General features: G+C 41.1%; 1 protein-coding gene across 2 annotated transcripts in view; it reads left to right on the top strand.

Moving 5' to 3' along the window:
• FBLN1 (fibulin 1) overlaps positions 1 to 19618 on the top strand; it is a 74185-nt gene extending 54567 nt beyond the window's left edge. For both annotated transcript variants that reach the window (XM_066319462.1, XM_066319463.1), the window contains exons 16-17: positions 294 to 425; positions 18438 to 19618. In XM_066319462.1, the coding sequence (XP_066175559.1) occupies positions 294 to 425; positions 18438 to 18577 (272 nt within the window). In that variant the 3' untranslated portion in view covers positions 18578 to 19618. The remainder of the gene's footprint in view (positions 1 to 293; positions 426 to 18437) is intronic.
• The last annotated feature ends 1502 nt before the right edge of the window (positions 19619 to 21120 follow it).

The following is a 21120-nucleotide window of genomic DNA, read 5'->3' as shown; positions in this document are numbered from 1 at the left end:
GGAAATCTGATTGGCTTCTTAAGAGCAATCTTTTTGGATTTTAAAAGTAAGAGCATTCTGGCTTCAAGGGTCCTAGGATGGTGGAAATAGGAGGAGAAAACAAATCTATCCAAATCCTTGCTTCCCTTAGATCTTCTGCCTTTCTATTTTAAAGGACAAACTGGGACTGGTAAAGGAGGGGAATGTCTTCCGCCAACTTTGAGGACAAGTAATTTTGGATCAAATTCTGTTTGATTCTTCACTGATGTTTTCAAATACTTGTCAGTGCATTCTGTGATACTCTTTACTTGCAGAGATTATTTTTCTTCGTGCCATCACACCTACATATCCGGCCAACCAGGCAGATATCATATTTGACATTACAGAAGGAAATTTAAGAGATTCATTTGATATCATCAAGCGTTACATGGATGGTATGACAGTGGGTGAGTAGTGTTTTCTGCCTACTTCCTTCTTTAAACTATACTGTAGGACAAGGTCAAAGAAATTAATTCAAGTAACTAATTCCTACCTTGATTTTCAAGAGAGTGTTGAGTTCAAATTCTTCAGTCCAATATGTGTAATTTGAACTAATATCACAGTTAATTTTTATTGAAAATACCAGAGGCCTATTCTTTAATTTGTGAAGTATTTAAACTTTTTTTCACAACTGGCTCTTACTAAAAATGCAAATGCCTTAGTTCTAAAATTATGAAGGACCTAATGTAACCAGGAGCGTTGGCAAATGATGTTAAGGTGGAGGGCAGGAGTATGTCCCAGCTGATGTGTTGCTCTGCCCAATGGGAGCTGCTCAGGCAGTGGCAGGGGAATATACTGGAATTGTCATGACAGGTATTAAAAAGTAGTATCTGATTGCTCTTTATTAATGTTTATTTATGAAAATAAAGGACTACTGTTCCCAGTGAACACTTGTGCTTTGGTATGTGAATGTGCAGATTCTGCTCAGGCTCATACATGTACTTCAGCAAGACTTGTCCTGAGGACAAGAAAAATCATTGCAGCTTTCATATGGAAGGTTGTGAAAAAAGCCCTATTTCACACGGTCTGAAGGTGGCACTGGTGCATTTCAGAAGCAGGATAGCACAGCGTCAGCTCTGGAAAGGTTTTATGAACTGTAGATAAAAATCCTAAGTCATTAGGTTTCTATTTCTTTCTTGATCAAACAGAAGTATACGTGTGAATGCTGAGAAAAAGGGAGAGTCTGTTAAAACAGGATGATAAGATTACAGATTTCAGTTATTGGGGCATTTCTTTAGCAGAGTATAAATGTTATCAGATCCCACAGGAGTTACAGTAGTTTGCTTTTCGTGCCGTATGCTTCTTTCTGTCTGAAAAAAGAAAGAAGGATGTGTTTGGAAATTTGACTGGCCAAGGCATTTGCCTGAGGGAATGGTTTCTATTTTGAAGAACAGGACTATGTGTCAGTGGTATTTTACTTGGTAAACTGGATTATTTGCCTCACATTGTAAAGAGAGAGGATGTTCTCATACACTGAGTTGAGAAGATATTATACATACCCAAGTATATTCACAGCTCTGTGAAAGAATTGGGCAACTCTTTCTTCACCTCAGTTCCCCCTGTGCAACAGAGAGATGATAAAACATGCCTATTACTGTCTTAATTAATTCTTGTGTGTAAGACTCTTAATTAATTCCTCTTTGTAAAAGTACTTTGAGATTAATGGGTGGAAGCTGCAAAGAAAACTGCCTACAGCAGAATTGGAAAAGAAAAAAAAAAACCAAAAAACCCTAGCTGATATTACCTGGAGGGGCAGTAGTTCAGGACAGCACATTGTCTATGTGATATTAGAATTGCAAATAATTCTGCCAGCAGCAGTTCTGCTGCTCTCATTATAATATAATTTTTATTATTATTAGTAATCAGAATGTTAGGTGTTTCCTTAAAACATGCTGGGAAGTTTTCAAGACAAATCAGATGGGATCCTAGTCCATGAGAATTCACAAAGTCCCTCTAGTAAAGAAAAGGTTTGTATAAGGGAGGAAAACCCTAAAGGGCATAGACAGTATCAGAAAGCTTTAGTGGTTATCCCACTAAGTTACCAGGACATCAGAACTGTGTGGAACACAGCAACTCAGGCAGAGCAAATGCCAAACTAGGCCAGTAACAGAAGGGTTTTCTGGATGTCTCGGCAATTAGAATATTCCAACTTGTTGCAAAAAGCATTTTATGTGCTCTGGGAGAGCACACCTGGACCATCAAGCTGGATGACCGCACATGCCACTGGGGTCCATGTAGCATATTTTTTATTTTATTATTATAATTATTATTATTATTACATACTTTTAAATATATTTTTGTTGCCTATATAGGAAAGAATAAATTTCATTTGATAATAAACCATAAATGCATTGGTAAAAGAAACAAGAAGTGTACTTCATTCTGTTGTGCTGTTTCAGGAGAAATTACCAGAATATCAAAGTCATTTTGTCTGCTAATGAAAATTAGATCACCAAATATCTTTTTTTTTTTTTTTACAAGAATAATTTTCTCTACAAGAGAAAAGACTGAGCATTTCTACAGTAAGCTTTTGTTGGTTGGAGACTTTTTTTTCTGTTAAAGAAAAGACACAGACTAGTTCAGAGCGTGATGAAATGCATAAGAGTACATAGAAAAAAGCAGGAAAATAATTACTAGAATTACTGAAAGACCTCAGTGTAATAAACCTTGACTCAATATCAGACTAGAGGAAGCCAATGAAGGGATTCAGAGAAAGCTGGGGGCACTGGGAAAAGAGGGGAAGAAAGGACAGACCAATGAAGATGCACTTGGCAGGAAGACCCTCATGAGTAATACAGTTTTAGCTAGGCTGTCACTAACAAGGACAAAGATGATGCCTTAAGAAGGACCTGCATGTAACCTGTGCTTGTGTGCATGCAAAAGAACATGCTCTCAAAAAAAGGAGGAAAAAAAAGTGAAAAGGTACAGATCTTTTGGGGCAGGTTTTAAGAGTGGCATGAGATGTTAGAGATGAAGTTACAGAGGAAAAGTGGGGGCTTCAACACTGAGAATTTTGGACTGAAAGGATTCAAGTTACCAGTTTCAGCCATTATCCCTCTAAGCTGACACTGAGATTTCAGGGAGATGTTAGAGAAGCTGAGTTATGTGTGAGATGGGATGGAGAATGGCTGATCAGGCTGGTTTGTGCTTTGTTGATGGAGAGATTGCAGCTGAGGTCATTGGAGGAGGTGAGTGTGAAGGAGCAGGTTGTGAAGGAGATAAAAGGAGAAAAGAGAAGCAGAGGAAAACACTTCCCCAGGGAATGTTAGAAAAAGAAAGAACGCAGTATCTCAAATGTAGATATGTAGAAGAAGCAGCCCCAAAGGCAGGAGAAGAACGAGGCAAGGACAGTATTGTGAAATCAAGGAAAGAAAACATATCAAACAGGAATCAATTATCAGCACTATCAGACATGGAGGAGCCAAAAGAACTAAGAACAAACTCCAAAAGTAGCTCTGCTAACCTACAGAAAGTATCTTCCAGTGGAAGAGGAGGAATGAAAGCCAGATTCCTGGAGAGACAGTGTGTAGACTTCATGTAATCTGATGAAAAAGAATTGTATAAAAAGTTACTCTTGATACTTTTACCCTGTTATATTAAAAAGAGATGCAAATCCCCAATCTTTCCTGGTTCAGGAAGTGCTGAAGACTCCTTGTTTCCTGACATGGTTACAGGCCAAGATGGCAATGAATCTAAATTATATTGTTAGCAACCTAACATCACTTACTAGCATGGGTGGGAGAAAAACAGAAGTGCAGACCTATCCAGGTTTGGTGGTTTTTTAAAGCTTTTATAGACTTTTCACTGCATTCCTTCTTTAACCAGCTGTCAGTGAAAAATGAAGAATGCATTTTCAACCTGTGCAAAAATGTCCTATCAGTGCCTAAGGTATTATCAGTTGCTATAAAACACTTTCCCCTTCAGCTATGCATTAATTTTTTTAAACAGTAATTCCACCTTGTAGTCTGGTAAACTTCAGGAAGGTTTTAAAATATCATAATACAGCCAAAAATAGTTTTGATAGGCTGAAATCTTCCATATTGCATTGGTAATAACCTGAGCCTATATTCTTGCCTATAAAGCAGAATGGTGTTATTCTTCTGGAAAACATCCAGAGCCAATATAGCTATAAAAAGTCACTATGGGGTTTCTGTGGGGGGTTGTGCTGGTGCTTGAAAGCACTTATATCTACAGTGATACGTACGACTGCTCTCTGTTGTTATCTGCATGGGTTACATTGCTGTCTGTCCAAAATTTCCAGCCTTTTTCCTGTGGGTGACAGTTCATGATGTTACCTTCGAACCAGTAAAGTGTGCCAACTACTGATAGCACTATGCTGGATTTATCATTAGTCCAATTTCTGCTGTGGCATCGTTGCTTAGTGTGTCCCAGAGTCTGAGGAAAGACTTGTCAAAAATTATCAAGAAGGTAAACAAAACCAGGTACCATGAGCAAGTATGTTTGTGAGATCCCATATTAGTTGGAGCAGGAGAAGGAGACTGGAGTTTTGTTTGAATTTTGTGACCCCTGTCTTTAGCACAGGGGTAGTAGTTCTGTATCTCATAAGTAGTTTGGCCATTTGCAGTGTGGCAAAGTCATTTTACAGTCCTCCATGCAAATGTTTGTATGGTCTGACACTAAATTCAGTCATTGGTCTGCAAAAGATTTGGTTCTGAACATTGTCCCACCCTCCTTTCCCAGGCAAGTACCTTCACATTCCCCCTGCTTCTCTCTCCTTCTCTTTCTCCAGACTCTATCTTTGGGCCAGAGGCTGGCTAGTTCTTACCGTGTGTGTGTTCTGGTGTTCAGCAAAATGAGTTTCCCAGACTGATGTGGGCTTCCTGGCACAGCTGAAAGCAACAGTTGACCTACAGCTGGGTTTCTGTGAGGCAGAGCCAGGGCATCCAGGCAAGCTCTGCTGTTTACAGGGGCAAGAAGAGAGAACACTTGTTATCTCCCTACATGGAAACTCTTTCTAGAAAGTAAGCAGCAATAGGAACATTTTGTTGTGATTATAGTATTACCAGCCTGAAACAACAGTGGTGTCTGGCCATACAAAACTGGTCCTGCCCAGTCATTACCAGCAAGCTCATAAAGCAGGACATAACTCAGTTTTTGAACAGGCTTTTGTAGCTGTACATTAAGAAAGACACGGTTCCTTTCAGTATCTTTGTTCTGGTTTCATCCCTAGGCTTTTCTCTCTCACATGAGGATCTCCTCAGAAAAGAATATTTTGTGAGTTTTTCTCTGTGCCAGGTTGTCAAATTAGTAGCTGTCCATTTGAGATGAGGGTGCCCAGAAGCCATTTGGTAGATGGGATCCTAGATTTACTGCCTAAACCTGCCCTTTCAGGATGCTGCTGAGTGCACTGCTCAGTAGTCAAATTGCTCAACACCCTCCCTCCCCTGCAGGAAAAAAAATGGGGATGGAGAGCTCTTCTGGAAGCTAAGGAGCACCTTAAGCACGAGGCAAATTTTAATTTCATATCTGAGAAATGCTGAAGGTGTTTTTCTGGTGAGAATGAGTCTTGATCTCAAGTGGAACAACCTTCCTAATGCCAAATTTCACTCTAGCACATTGCAAGTGTCTGCTTAATCCAACTCTCCTCCTTGATCTCTGCTCATCTCACCTCTCAGCTGGTACAAGTTATTACAAAACCTTTCATACAGACCACCTTGGTTACAGTTTCCAGAAGGCTCAGCAAGCAGATAAATTATACTGTGGCTCTGATGAAGTTTTGTGAAGTATAAAACCTGACAACTTGGGAAAGAAATGGACTGAGTTAGCTGTCGCAAAGGGCACCAAAGTCCTTTGTTCAGATTGCATAGCATGCATTTTCTGGTGTTCATGCCAAACAGCAGGCTGAGATACTGCATAAATGAGCAAATAAAGCCAGATTTGAAATCCAGTACACCAAGAAACATACTATAGCAATTCCTCTAAGAGATGTCTGTGTGAATACAGCTTTCTGAGGTGCTCTGCTCCAGTTCAAAGTAGTCAAAGACCTGCTTTTATGATGATCTCCAAGTGTGAAATATATGTGCAATCGATCAATGACTGGACGTGATACTCAGTGCTCTGATTTAATTGAGACAGTGATATTTGGTCAAAGGTAAGACTTAATGGTCTTGAAAATCTTTTCCAGTCTTAATAATTCTGTGATTCAGGTGCTTCCACTGCTGTATCCGAGTTTGTGTGTTGATAGCAACCATCTTATTCCTGAAGCAGCACCTGCACCCCCTATAAAAATGGAAAAGGAAGAAAAGACCCAAGGTGTATCATAAATCTTTCCCAGTATGATACACAGATGCCTGGCTCACTTAAAAACAACCCTACTTTAACTTTTGTTTTGAAAGGGGCCAAATGTGGTGAAGTGAACTCTTATTTCAGCCTTTGAGAACTGGTCAGGAATTGACACACATTAAAGTTCAGGAAGCCTCCTTGTCAGAACTCTGCAAACAGGAACAGCAGAGCTGTTGCCCCAAGGTGATGACTAAGCACTCTATAGGGGCTTCTGTGTCAAAGCCTCAGGATTAGGTACTTTTCCTTCCATGGTAAATCAAATAAAAGAGATATATCATGCTGTGTGCCATAATTGTGGCTCTTTGCCAAGAAATGCTTTTATCACAAGGGTTGCAATAATCAATTGCTCTGGAGTTGTGGACCCAAGTGTGGCTGAATCTGTGGAATAATGCAGTTATGAGACAGGCAGGGTAAACATAACCACTCTCACATAAAGCCCCCTGTAAATAACATATTGGGAATAAAGTAGAAGGAGGCTGATAAATGTGATTTTGCACATTTTGGACATTCATCGCTCAAGTTTTTCCACCTGTTTTTGTAATATGTAAGGCTCTCCTAATATATAGAGCATCTCACATTCTTAAAGGTGGAACAGGAAAGATTAAAAATATATATGATGGAAACTATTTTTTAATGAGGCTACTTCAAGTACAGTTATTGCATTTTAGGCAGGAGTGATTTCACAGCATTGTCAACATTGAAACCAATTGCGAGGTTTGGCTGGAAGGCAAACCAGACATCTAAAAGCACTTCAAGTTTGCCAAACCAAGATAAGAGCACATCTCTCTGAAGTTATTTAGTATCCTTAATAAAGATCACAGTATTTGTAAACTAGCCAAACCTCAGTAAAATCAAAGATTGTTTTTAATTCTTTCATAATACCAAGGCTCCACATGATCCAATATGACAGATAATAGCTTTGAAAACGTTCAGCATTTGTTTCTGGCCAAAAAATGTATTAATGAGATGACACTTCTTTATGGCCTCTTTATTTGATGCACTTCAGCAATCAAAGCTTTCTAGAGAACCCCAAGTATTAATGAAATTAAACTTCATGGAGTCGTTGAACTTATATTAAATTGAATCCTAAATTTCTGATCTATTGAATAATGCAGAAATGTCCTTTTCCCATGCTGAAATATAATTCCTGTACTGTAATTTCATTTTTTTTTCTTTGGAGTAGAAGCAAAAGGAAAAAGAGAAGATTCAGTTTAAGCTAAACTAACACTCGTACCCTGGGTGGAAACTTCAAAGAATATGAGTACCTGGAGAGTTTTAGACAATTGTTTAAGCAGTCTTTAAAAGAGAGCTTTGCCTTTACATAGCTTATAAATTATTCCAGTGGCCACACATCTTCTGTGTATGGGAGAGATGTGAGCCAGAGGTGGTGGCTGTGGTCCCAGACATGGCCCATCTGGTTACACTGTTTTCCTGAGGGGTCTCGACACGCCCCTGGTCCTCTGACACTTCTCAGAGAAGCATCCAGTACTGCCTTGAGCTGCACTGTTTGATAATGGTTGTTGAACTGCTCCAGGGACACATACATATATTATTTTCATATCCCAGGGTAATGTGCCACTGCAGTCAGCCCTGCACCAGCAGGCTTGTGTCATTAGGAGCCCTGTTCATGCCACGAGTGCGGTGGTCACTAAATCACTGCTGCCTTTCTATTCCCAACAGGAGGAAAACGGAAGTTGCATTCAGTGTTATGGAGCTCTGTCGGTGCTTCACAGGGAAATCCCCTTCTCCTGTCCACCTCTGAGCACACACTCCACCCTGTGGTCAGATGAGTGCTTGTGTGGCAAGCTGTGGTTTTGGTTCTTTCAGGTGCTCATCCAAGGAAAGGGGTGGAGGATATAACAGCAACACTATTTTTGATCAGCTTAAACCAACAGTGAAATTACCCTGAGTGTCATATAGCTTATAAAAGTGAATTTTATGTGGCCAAACTGACTTCTGAAGTATTTTATAAGCACTTGGTTGCTCAACAGTTGAAAAACAGGCTTTTTACCTAAATAAAGATCTGGGACATTCATGTTTGAAAAGTATGTTTTTGAAAATCTTGTCCCCAGATACTTCAGCAAAGATATGTATAGCCAGCCACATTCCTGTGAAGCAGTTCTCCATCAGCACGGAGACCTTGTCAACATCCAACTCTAACTTGATTCTCCAAAACTTTTCTTTTGTCAAGTGTTCACCATCAACCTGGAATGAAGGTCTAATTCACAATGTTATGAGGGCAATATACTTCAAAGCAAGAGGAAATCTATTTTGGTACTTGTATTTTGATTAATGAGTTTTCTGAATCCTTTCACTGTAGTTATGTTTGTCAGGTGTGGCATCTTAAGGATTAATGATATCTTCAGAGCTATTTTTCTGTATATGATTTGATGCCTGAAGTGATGATTACCAAGAAATATTTTACAAAGAGCAGCCACTTACTATTAAAACAGATATATCAGAAACTAGAGCACCATGTAGCAGGAGCCACATTGTTATTGTGACAAATAATTGAGAGAAATATAGATAGCTTACACATACACACACACACACACAAAAAAAAAAAAAAAAAAAAAAAGACTATTCAGCTTTTGAGAGATGGAGGAATCTCAAGTATACCTTAACTTTCTGAAGTCAGCAGACAGATATCTGGTGGTCTGGGAAATGCCTGCAGTTTGACAGCTAGATTGTTCCTTTAGGCACAGTCATGAACTGGAGAAGAGTGGAGGAAAATAATGCCTGTTAGACTGCCTGTGGTGGCAGGAATAGGGCAGGAGAACTGGTGACACAAGACATGGAGAAAGCTGAAGTATTCAATGCCTTCTTTGCCTCATTCTTTACTGATAAGGCTGGCCTTCCAGAGTCCTGGGGCTCTAAGAGCAAAAGGAAGATCTGGAGCAGGAAATACTCACCCACAGTGGAGGAGGTTCAGGTTTAAACATTTGAACAAACTGGGCATAACTAAGTCTGTGGGTGCTGGTGGGGTACTGAGGGACAAGTGCTGAGGGAACTGGCCAATGTCAAGGCACTCTCAACTATCTTTAAAAGATTGTGGTGATCAAAAGTTCCCATGGAAAAAGGCAAATGTCACTGCAATCTTCAGGAAGGACAGAAGGGATCTAGGGAAGTACAGGCTGGTCAACCTCAGCTGAGGCCCTGGGAAGGTGATGGAGCAAATCCACCTGGAAACCATTTCCTAACATCATAAGGACAAAGAGGAAGCAATCAGCAAGGATTTATGAAAGGGAAACCATGCCTGACCTACCTGACATCCTTATACAAAAAGATGGCTGGATTAGTGAGAAGAGTGGATGTTGTTTATCTTGACTTTAGTAAGGCTTTCAACATCATCTCCGTTAGTACCCCCACAGGCAACTCAAGGAAATGAAGGCTGGATAAGTGGACAGTGAGATGGATTGCAAAAAGGCTGACCTCCAGGCTTGTAGGCCTGGGATCAGCAGCACAGCTCACTGCCAGTCACCAGTGCTGCTTCCAAGAGGTCGATTTTGGGGCCACTTTCTTCATCAAGGGCCAGTGGGCCAGAGGGCACCTGGACAGGGATGATGAACCACAGTTGTGCTGCCAGGCAGAGGGACCTTGACAGGCTGGAGCAACAGGCTGACAGGAGCCTTGGGAGGCCCACAAAGGCAGCTCTCACTCTTCCAGGTGCATTCCTGATGTGCAATGTTTGAGCATTGCATTTTCAATGGTAGGACACATCAGGCAATTAGGAGTTGATTCACTTCCCTGGCATAGTATAGGTCAGTAAGTACTTGAGTAACTATGTTGGCAGAGCAATTCATGCACTACAAATCATTACTCTGGAACAACCTTTTGTATAATAAACAGAATCCTTTAGGAAAATAATGTAATTAAACTTTGATGCAAAGCTTTTTACAGAACAAAAAATAGCTAAAATTGCCTACAATATGTATTTTCTGTTTGTGACCAGGAAGTGAATTACTTTCCTACCCTACTGATGAACTTTGTATATTTGCAATGAATACTGAATAAGAAATTACAAATCTTACCATGAATTCTTTTGAGTTAAGGTCTGAAAAGCCAAAAATTTGCTATGTAGTTTTAGCTTCACACTGTGGATATGTATTTCTGTGTTGTAGACTGAGAGAGCTTGGTGTTCAAGCCTAACCTGCAACTGCTATGATTTGATCCAAAGAAGCATTAATTCATGTCTGGGTTTATTTTCCTCTTGCTCATTTCTGGAATGATACTATCAATTTACCTTTTATAATAATCTCTGCCATGATCATTTCCCTAGTCCTAAATTTTCTTATTGCCTGATCATCTCTTCTGAAACTATGACAACACACTAAGTAACACTGATGGCGTAGAGATGTTTACTCTTAATTCTGTAAATCTTGGCCTGCAGTATAAAGCAAAAAGCTTTCAGGAGAAAAGAAAACTTGAAGTTATAGTCCAGGATCTCACATTAACGTGAAGAGATTGGTCTTGTATTGCTTAAGTGAAACTCATAAACAAGCTTTTCCCCTTCAAAAAGTTGTTCACTACACATTAGGGCAACCACTGTGCCAGAGTTTTGGGCCCCTTGTCTTTAACAGCAACACAGTGGCAGTAGGTTTCAGTAGCAACAACCTCCTTTGCGATCCCCAAAGATCCAGTACTTAAAACGGAGCAGTTACAATTGTAGTGTGGTAGTTGGGACTGTTTATTTCTGACAAGGCTGTAAAAAGGACCAGAATGTTTTTGTGGGGAAACAGAGACCCAGGAACAGCCAAATGCAAGACTTCAAAACACAGGATGAGATTACTTGGAATTCAATATAAAGGCGAATAAATTACTCGAGTTTCAGCTGAATTTAGGTTCCAGCTCCACAGCTCTCATCACATTTTTTTATACTTGAATTTTTCCCAATTGATCATTTCATGTTCCAAGTATCCATTTAAAGCACAAGGAAAATAGCTGGAGGAAAAATTATATGATGGGATTTCTTGTGTCATTGAAATCTCTCTCATGTAGGTGTCACAAGCAGCTCATCCCAAAAGTTCCATCTCAAAATAGACAGCACTCACCCACCATGTAATAGCACATTCTCTTGAATCCTTCCTGTGCTTCTTTTCAAAGGGGGAAATTTTCAATGGGTTCACAATGGTTTAAAAGTGAAAGAGGGGAAATTTTGGCTGGATATACAGAAGAAATTCTTCCTTGTGAGGGTAGTCAGGCCCTGACACAGGGTGCCCAGAGAAGCTGTGACTGCCCCATCCCTGGAAGTGTCCAAAGCCAGGCTGGACAGGGCTTAGAGCACCCTGGGATAATGGAAGGTGTCCCTGCCTAGGGCAGGGGGTGGAGATGGATGGGCTTTAAGATCCCTTCCAGACCAACCCACTCTATGGTTCTGTGATTTCATGATGGACTTAAACTTTCACTTACAATCAGGCCTGTCATAGACCAAGGGTTAGGAAATTTAGGGAGAAAACCAGGCATGCTTGATCTCACATGGTATTTTATTTATCTAAAGAGGACTAGACATTCATACATTGCTACTAATATTAGTTTCTGATTCATGGAAGTTAATTTCAATACTGCATGGCCACTGCAAACCCCAAAACAGCAGTGTGTGCTTAGTTTGAAGGAAAAGCAAACTATGAGCTACAGTCAGACTTCGTAGCATCACAGAATCATTAAAGTTGGAAAAGACCTTTAAGGTCATCAAGTCCAACACTCAACTCAGCTTCACCACCACATTCATCACAAAACCATGGTGTTTGTTTGATGGCCTCCAGTATTTCAAATACATATCCCATGCTTATTATTTTGCATAATTTTTACAGAGACTTTATTTTAAAATGGATCTTAGAATTAATAAAAATATGCGTCTTGTTCTATTTAGGATCTCATTAATAGACTGATGATTCAGAAAAGTGGATTTTCTTCTTTTCATCATTTCATGCTTTCTTAGTACCTCCTTATGATACATCCCACATTTATTCAGTCCATGGTCAGTTTTCAGCTGACCACAGGTCATACAACTAAACAATGATTACAAAAAATAGCAAATTATCCTAAATGGATTGTTTGTTCCCAGAAAAAGTTGCTAAATTAGTACTTACCTGTAATGTCAAGGGTGAAGTGTTGCACTAGTGAAAACAGGGTAATACTGCTGGATTCACCCAACAGTAACCAACCACACATCTCTCTGGTAACTTGCCTCCTGAGAAGAGTCACAGAAAGGACATTGTGTGCTAGCTGTGAGCACAAAGGGAAAGAAAAAGGTGACTTTTTACTGTCCTTTGGTATGTAGTGACAGGAAGAAACAATATAGCTGTAACCCAGTGAGGGAAGCAATGGTAAAAGGGGCAAGAGGAACAAGCGCTCTGGTGCTTGTTACTTAACACAAAGCTTGGAATGTGGTTGAGGGAATTGATCCCAATTTTGATAACTGTGTTTCTTGTATTTCCCTGAGTGTAGCCCACAGGTTATTTGGAAGAATAACTTTTGATTTGGCAATAGCTGGGATTGTTTATATGTACACAAATACATATGCCTGCATATGCAGGCAAGGCAAGAAGAGTTTACTGTAGCACATCCCCTCTTCCAGAAATCACCAGATACAGCCCCACTGTCAGCCTCTGATTCTTTGCCTGCTCCACTAACATTTCTCTTCTTGACTTTTTGGGAGATCCTTAAAAATTTAGGATCTCTGAAGCTCTCTTTTTGATGAACGACTGCAATTTATGTCTGTTCTGTGCTCCTAAATATGATATAGATTTAAATATTTGACTAGACTCAAGAATCAATCCCTGTGGAAAATCCTGTGAACTTCACCTCTGAACCATAAAACCTAACATACTACAACCTCTCTACTAAATCAAACCAGTCATTTCTTAAGGCAGTATGAAAATAAACTGCTTGGTTCTGCTTTTTTTCTTTTGCACACTATGGTGATCCCTCTTAGAGGAACTTTGTCTAGAGGAAAATCAAATGCAGTGTGAGGAACACCACGACCCAGATCCCCTCAGAGTGTAATTGCAGCAGATTTTGTGGCTAGCAGTGTCCTGTTCTTTTAAACAGGAGTATTTTAAGGAGCTTAGTGTAGGAGTCAGAATTAGGAGTCTGGAGGCAAGATGTGAGTGCATGACAAGGCAGGGTCTTGTCACCAGAATGGCTTAATGTAGTAACAAAACAGCCGCTCTTCTCCTCAGCTGAAAATGGCGTTTCTTAGCAAATCAGCTGCCTAATGCAGAAGTACAAGCAGAAAGCAAACACAGAGGTGAATTGCCTGAGGGTCTCACATATTTCAAAGCAGAGAAATGTAACCATCTCTTAAAGAGGTATGGACAAGCCAAGGAATACCTGTGGCATCTAGACAACGTGTCTTATGAGGAGCAGCTGAGGGAGCTAGGGGAGCTGAGCCTGGAGAAAAGGAGGTTCAAGGGGAAACTTCTCACTCGCTGCAACTCCCTGACAGGAGGGGGCAGCCAGGTGAGGGTCAAGCTCTGTTTCCAGGGAACAAGAGACAGGACAAAGGCAAACAGCCTCAAGTAGTGCCAGAGGAGGTTTAGATTGGATGTTAGGGAAAATTCCTTAACTTAAAGGGTTGCCTAGCATTTGAACAGGCTGCTCAGGGAAGTGGTTGAGGCACCAACCCTGGAGGGATTAAACCAATGCGTGGATGTGGCACTTGGGGACATTGGTCAGTGATGGCCTTGGCAGTGCTGAATTAATGCTTGGACTTGATCTTAGAGGCCTTTTCCAATCTTAACAATTCTGTGGTTCTCTCTGATTAAAATACTAGAAATGCTGCTGAAATGCTTAGGAATATTAACAAATTATCCTTGCTGTCTTATTTATCCCATCTTCTCTGATGAGCAAAGCTTCAGTAAGTCAGTGACAGTTACTCAGATTATTGGCTGTTGTAATTGCTTTCATTTAAAAATATGTATTATATATTATTTAGGTTATTGTCCTCACTACACATGATGACATGCTTTACACCTTAGGAAAAAACATGAAATAACAAACAGGAGAGGAGAGTAGCTCAGTGTTTCAAGAGCTTTAGGAGCTGGGCCATGGTCAGACCATTACTGTGACATGCAAAAACTTGCTGTCTCTCACTCTGAGGCTGTTTGCATTCACAGATCAGCAGGTGGAAAGGATTGCCATAGATCCTGTTTACAATAAGAGCAAAGTGTTCAAGAGAAAGAAATCTTATCACTGTTTTTCAAAAGGAGGTCAATAAATCATGAAGATCCCCAAACAGATTTTGGACATGTAATGACATTTGTGCTCAGTTATCAAAACAGCAAATCCAAGCACAGGTGAGCTCACGGAAGGCATTCTGCCTGGCCCATGACACGTGGCATTTTCTGCAGGTGTATTTTGTGTTTGGGTCACAGATGAGGGATCAAAGAGAATGAACAGCACCAGCAGCTCATCAGGCTGGAGGGCACTGGTAGATGTGCCTGCAGACAAGACAACATAGATGCTTGAGGTTGCCCAACACAGTGGATTCAACATCAGGGGCAATCTCCATGTTCATTTACAATCGAGAATTCACCCTGTTCTTCTTCCTCTTCTTTCTCTTCTTCCTCCTCCTCCTCCTCCTCCTTCTTCTTCTTCTTCTGTGCTAACCTAGCTGAAGTCTAATATTGTTGGAAAAGGATTGGGGTGAACTTGCTTAAATGAACTCACCTTCTCTGCCAACTGTAGAGCCTGTAGCTTTGGTCAGACAGTGACTCACAGAACAGTGGGCACTGCTGCAGTGCTCCAGGACCGAGTTCCAGTCTGCAATTATCCCCATGGCAAATCTGAGTGGCTCCATCCAGCTATTTTGGATTTAGATGGGTAAAAAAGACATCAAAAAGCAGCTGCTTAATTTTTATATTTCCTGACTTCTCAGTGCATTTAAAATTCGTAACCTTCCTGTTACTATAAGGTATGTTTTTGTACTTAGTGTTCAGCTATAAATGCTGACAGCTGCCAGACCACAAATCTGGACCCATTAGTTTGCCAAAAGGGATAGTGAAACAGCATGTTTATGCAAATGTTGCAGTGCCTCACAAATCCATGTAACTTAAAAACACCCAGAATTATTACATGTGGCTTCTCCAAATGTGTCCTGGGCTAAATGCTTTTGAGACACTGACTGATTTGTTGAGCCACATATGTGAAGTACATGGGCCAGGCCTAGATCTCAAGGTTTTTCTTTAGTCTTTTGTATGAATCAGCTCAAGGCACTGCTGGCCTTGTTTGGGTCTGGCAGAGCTGTGCCTCCCTCATAGGTGATGTGAAAGGTTTGAGACAGGAGAGAATCAGACACAGGAAGCATCTTGCATGGTTTCCACCTGCATTCGTCCTTGAGTCTGGTGGAGAAAAATACTTAGGTTTTCATTTTAGCACTTGCCACAAAACAAAAATGCAAAGCTCTCAAGGAGTGAATCTGCCAAGAGCAGCAAACCTCTCAAAACCCTTCTGGTATTTTGTCCAGAAGAACATTTCAAGGGTTTCTCCTAATCTTTTTTTTTTCATTCTACCCATTCAGAACGAATGCATCCTTACACATATGCTGCAGCACAAAGCCACCTGCCTGTATCAACCTGTATCATCCTCATTCATTTAATGGGAGAGAATGGAAATAGTTCCTGCAGTGGTGATCATTTCAGGACCATCAAGGACATGGACACATCTAGCTGTAGAAATAACAATTGTCAGAGTGTTGTTCCTTTCTACATTCCCTCAATTTATTTCTTCAGTATAGCTGTCAGCATGTGTGACATTCACTTCTCAAGCCATTTTATAGACTGGATTTTAAAACTGCAGCAGGAGAACTGTGTGAAAAGGCACTGCCACATGGACTGCCCTTTGCAGTGTTCGCCCATTGCACCTTTTTTCCTGCCTGTTAGCAGGGTGCATCTCAGTGGGAATGAGAATGTTATTAAAGGCTTTGAATGCTGCATCAGTGATGTGTGAGTGTTTGCCAAACTGTGGCAAAGCACAGCATAGAAAACACCATCTGCAATCCCACCTCTAGAGCAGAGTAAACTACTGGAGTAGCACAGAAAGTGTAGAATGCAAAACAGGATTACTAAATTAAAATAGCAATCTTTGCTCTCTAGGGCTTGGTGATGATTGCGGGAGCTGCTCATGGGGTTGGTTAAGATTGCCAGCACCGAGTGATTTCAATGGTATGCATTTTCATGGTTCTCAGTTAGAGCAGTGCCTGCAATAATGTGATGTGTTGTTAGCAAAATGCTTTAAAATGTACCCTAAAGAGAGGGCAATTTTAGCAAGGCTTTTCTGTTTCAATACATCGTCTGCCAAGCCCAGTCATTTTTATAAGGTACAGGAGAGTAGCCAAGAAAGCTAAAGAAAATAAAATATGAGTATATATGCATATAAATTGTAGGGGGCAGGATGCCTAAAAAGTGTATTCATCAAACATGGCAGGCAAAGTGACTGTGGTGAGAAATTTGCAGTTTCATTCATGCTTAAGATACTCGTTAGTGTTTGAACAGGACAGAACTGTAATGTCATCACTGCCTTAGGAAAAGGTGCTGACAGCCTGCATAAGCAAACGTTTATGTCTCCCATCAGATCTTAGGCCAGTGTGTTCACAGGCAATGGCTGCAGGAGCTGGGCTGGGACTCCATGATGGTACTGGTGTGCTGCCTGCTTGTGAAACAGCTCCAGCAGGCAGCAGGAGTGCATCTAAAATCATCCTTCCTTAAACTGTGCATTTCCTTCTGAATCAAACACCTTGTCACAGCAGTCTGTTGTCAGAAGGAGGTGTCTGTGGAGGGGGTCCCCACCAGACTTCTTGTGTCTGCTGGCTGACCTTGGCTTTACATGATTTTGACATTTTGGGGACATCCTTTTCAGATGAGAGCAGTTTGGTAGCTGCCTACTCTGTAACATCAAGGCCTAGAAAATAAACAAGAAGTGAGAATATGTTTAGGACCTGGTCTGGAACCTTTGGAATCAATGGCAAAGCTTGTGTTGACTTTGTTTTGTAGGTCTGAAGCTGTATCACTGTTCTGTGTAGCCACATTTCATCAAAGCACAGATAACTCCTCGTGACCCAGATGAGCCCCCCAGGGTCCTCTCCCACACCCTGCCCAGAGCCCAGGAGCCCAATGTCAGCTTTAGTCCCTGCCTGAACAGTGCTAGAAGAGGGCTGGTCTCTGGCTGTAGCACAGCTGAGGGTCTGTTTGTCCTGGACCCTGCCCCGCACATTGTCTCCTCAGTTTGACTCGGGCCCAGCGTCATCCATGAGCCAGGCTTTGATGTGGGTCTCTGGCTGAACCTGGCTGCCCCTGGCCTGCCCTGCTGCCTGGCTGGGGAGTGGGACAAGCCCTGCCCTGCCACCCGCTGATGACCCCAGCAATCTCCATCCTTCTGTGCCTGGCACTGGGGCTCCTCCATGGCAAACAAGTAACAGGACTGGAGCCCTGGAAGATACAGCTTACTTCTCCCTTACTGCTTCCTCCCTTATCAAACCCCAGTGCTGGCAAAGGAATGGCCACCAGTCACATGAGGATGACCTAGGAGCAAATGCAGAGATATCTCCCTTTCCTCATTACACTTTATTCCCATTGTGTCCGGGAGGGTTGTCCAACCATGACTCAGCACACTAATGATTTACAGATTGGTGTCCTCTGATGTTCACAGGGTAAGGGCTGATTTTACTGATGCAATACAGGTAGTTTCTACAGTTCCAAATGAAATGGGGTCTTCAACACGATACCAGGAATTGCATGGCATTCCCAGGTATGCTCATGTACTCCTCTGAGCAATGTTCTGGGTATGTTCTGGGTTACCCAGGGAAATCTCCTGCCCTATGTAAAAGTAGTGTCACAGCAGGCTTACTGAATTTATGTCTCCAAATAAAAGGCTAAAAGAATTTACTGATTTCAGAATATACGGGAGGGTTTCGCCATTTGCAACATTTGAGTGCTCATTACAGATCTTCAAGCTATTTTGACTCAAAAGTTGTATTTTATCCTTCTTTTGCCAGCTTTCTTGCGAGCTATTTACAGATCCAACAGATAAAATACCTTTCCCTATATTGAACACCGAGGGTGGTGTAGCTCCCCCAGACTTAGCTGGATTCTCCTGCTCACCTGTTTGTGTCCCAACAGGTGTGGTTCGCCAGGTGAGGCCCATAATTGGACCTTTCCACGCCATCCTGAAGCTGGAGATGAACTACGTCATGGGCGGGGTGGTGTCTCACCGCAACATCGTCAACGTCCACATCTTCGTGTCTGAGTACTGGTTCTGAGGGACACCCACAAGCAAGTGCTCCAGCCTCAAACATTACCATAAAAGCTATTATGTCATGTACTTGTTTTTTTAAAACCCAATAGTGTTCTTTTCTTGTTGTTTTATTTTTAAATATTTGGTTTATAGTGTAAGACAAATAACAAGCTATTATGTTGATTAGACATAGGGCGGAGCAAATTAAGTGAGCCTGATGTAGTTGTTTGTATAAATATGTAGTGTGTAAAACTGCTCAGCTGCCTGGTGGAATTGAAAACTTTTCTAAACGTTTGGACAAATCTCAGCTATTGCTCCTTGGTCAGATAACCTGAGTGACAGGCTGTGGAACAAAACTGATGTCAAAGTTCATTGAGATCAGTATATGGTGTCTTTGGATGGAAGAAGTTGAATAAGGATTAATAATATAACCTCAAATTAACTAGCTACTACTACTATCAGAGAGTGATAAATAGTTAGGTTTGGGCCTTCTGAATAGGCTCCCAGAATTGCTAACTATTCCTGAAAAGTTCAGCCTGGGTTTTTAAGACCTGACATTCAGCTGCAACTCCCAGAGGAAGTGCAAAAGGAATTCAAAATACTTAGAGACTAACAAGCTTTGCACATATTAAAAAATACTTTTTTTTTTTTGGTAGCTATTATTTTATTGTAAGATTGTTTGATTCTAATTAAATACATACCTCTCATTGAAATTAATCCGTTACACGAACACAGCATATTGCTTAAATTCCAATCTCACCAGAACTCAGCAATACATGGGAAACTCAGACCTTAACTCCTGTCTGTTATAAATCTCCATGCCTTTTTAAAATTGGTAATAAAATTAGCATGTTAAACTGTGCATTTCCTATGCACCAAACCAAGGCATATGTAATAATATAATGAAAATCTCACAAATAAATGAATGTTTAATGTATTTTCTGGGCATCAAAATCCTCTATCTTTTTTTTATTACAGAACAGAAAAGAAATAACTCCATGTTTCAGTTTGTTATGTTTGTTAAGATATGAGGAAATAAAGAAGGTCAGATGGAAAATACTCTGAAGTATGTAATGGTTTCTGATTCCCAGGAAAACTATATGATACAGCTTTTGCAAGCAAATTCATCAAATACATATTCCCCACTCAGACCAGACCTCCTGGGTCATTATTGGCACTAAGCATGGAACAGGTTATGAGAAGCTGTGGCTGCCCCATCCCTGGAAGTGTCCAAGGCCAGGTTGGATGGGGCTTGGAGGAACTTGGGATAGTGGAAGGTGTCCCTGCTCATGGCAGGGGGGTGGAACTGGATGAACTTCAAGGTCAGTGAGACACTGCTACCTTTAACTTTTAAATGAATGTTTGTGGTCTGGGTCTGTTTGGAAGGGTGTTATTAATGCAGAAAATAGTGGGTGCCAGCTGTGGCAGAAAACAAGAGTGTGGGCTCTGAGGGACGTTTCTGTGAGCACCAGTCTCCTGCAGCCCTCTTGCAGAGTTTCAGCAGTTGGCATTTAGTATTCCAGAAATGGCTTTTACAGGGATGCTGACACATGACTTTTCTATATTCTGTGGTGCTGTTCAGCCACATTGTGTAGGAAAGTAGTATTTATGTTTGTATTCACATGCTGGGCAAGAATGGAGACATTCATGCCATGCCCACATTGCCTTTTTCTTACCCATCTGAGCTTGACAACTCATCCCCCAAGTCTCTCTCTTGACACCAGAGAGATCACTAATGCAGCAGGACAAGGAACCCACCACTGGGGTGCTCTCATCACCTTGGATGGGCTTTCCCAGCTAGGTGGGCCTTGCCAGAGGTTAAACAAAGCATCAGCTCCCTTTGCCATTGGCTGTGTCACTTACAGAGCCGGTGGTGGCTGGCTGTGGTTGATGTGGATCATTTAACCTTTTTTTTTGCTTGTGAATTATGATGGTACCACTTGTAAGAATAGCAGGGAAAATATTAACACAGTGGAAAATCTGCACTCTTATCCACTTTTTGCAGTGATCTCAAAATAAGCAAATTATGCTAAGGGACAACTTCCTTTGGAGGGCTTCAAAATTATTCTGAAGTGATTCCAAGCAGACGCATGAGCTGTTGAATTCAGTAGAACCAAAATAAATGTGTACTCCTTAATATAATTTTTTAAAAATCTTCAAATAACAGCATTCTGCAATTTCTTTCTATTGTGGGCAGACCTATTGTCTTGATATTGGGTCTTCTCATCTGTTTTCTATAGGAAGGTTTTAGTTTGGGTCCACTGGCTGCCTCTTCCCTTTAGATTTTTAGTACATTCAACATCCAGAGTTCAAGGAGCATTTGGAATGCTCTCAGGAACATGAGGTGTCCTGTGCAGGGCCAGGAGCTGGACTTCAGTGATCTCTATGGGTCCCTTCCAGCTCAGGATATTCTATGATTCTGCGGCAACTAATTAACATATTTATTTTGATTTGTAGAAAAGGCATAATCTCTGAAAGAAACAACAAAAGAAAATCCTTCTCTTCCCTAAACTGCCATTTTTGCTGGCTCTTCAAAAGGTATCAGCTTAGGTCTCCCAGGGATGCTCA

The sequence above is a fragment of the Sylvia atricapilla genome, chromosome 5 (genome assembly GCF_009819655.1).
Source record: "Sylvia atricapilla isolate bSylAtr1 chromosome 5, bSylAtr1.pri, whole genome shotgun sequence".
Lineage (NCBI taxonomy): Eukaryota > Metazoa > Chordata > Aves > Passeriformes > Sylviidae > Sylvia > Sylvia atricapilla.
Note: the sequence above shows the minus strand (reverse complement) of the source record. Positions and strands in the feature narration are given on the sequence as shown.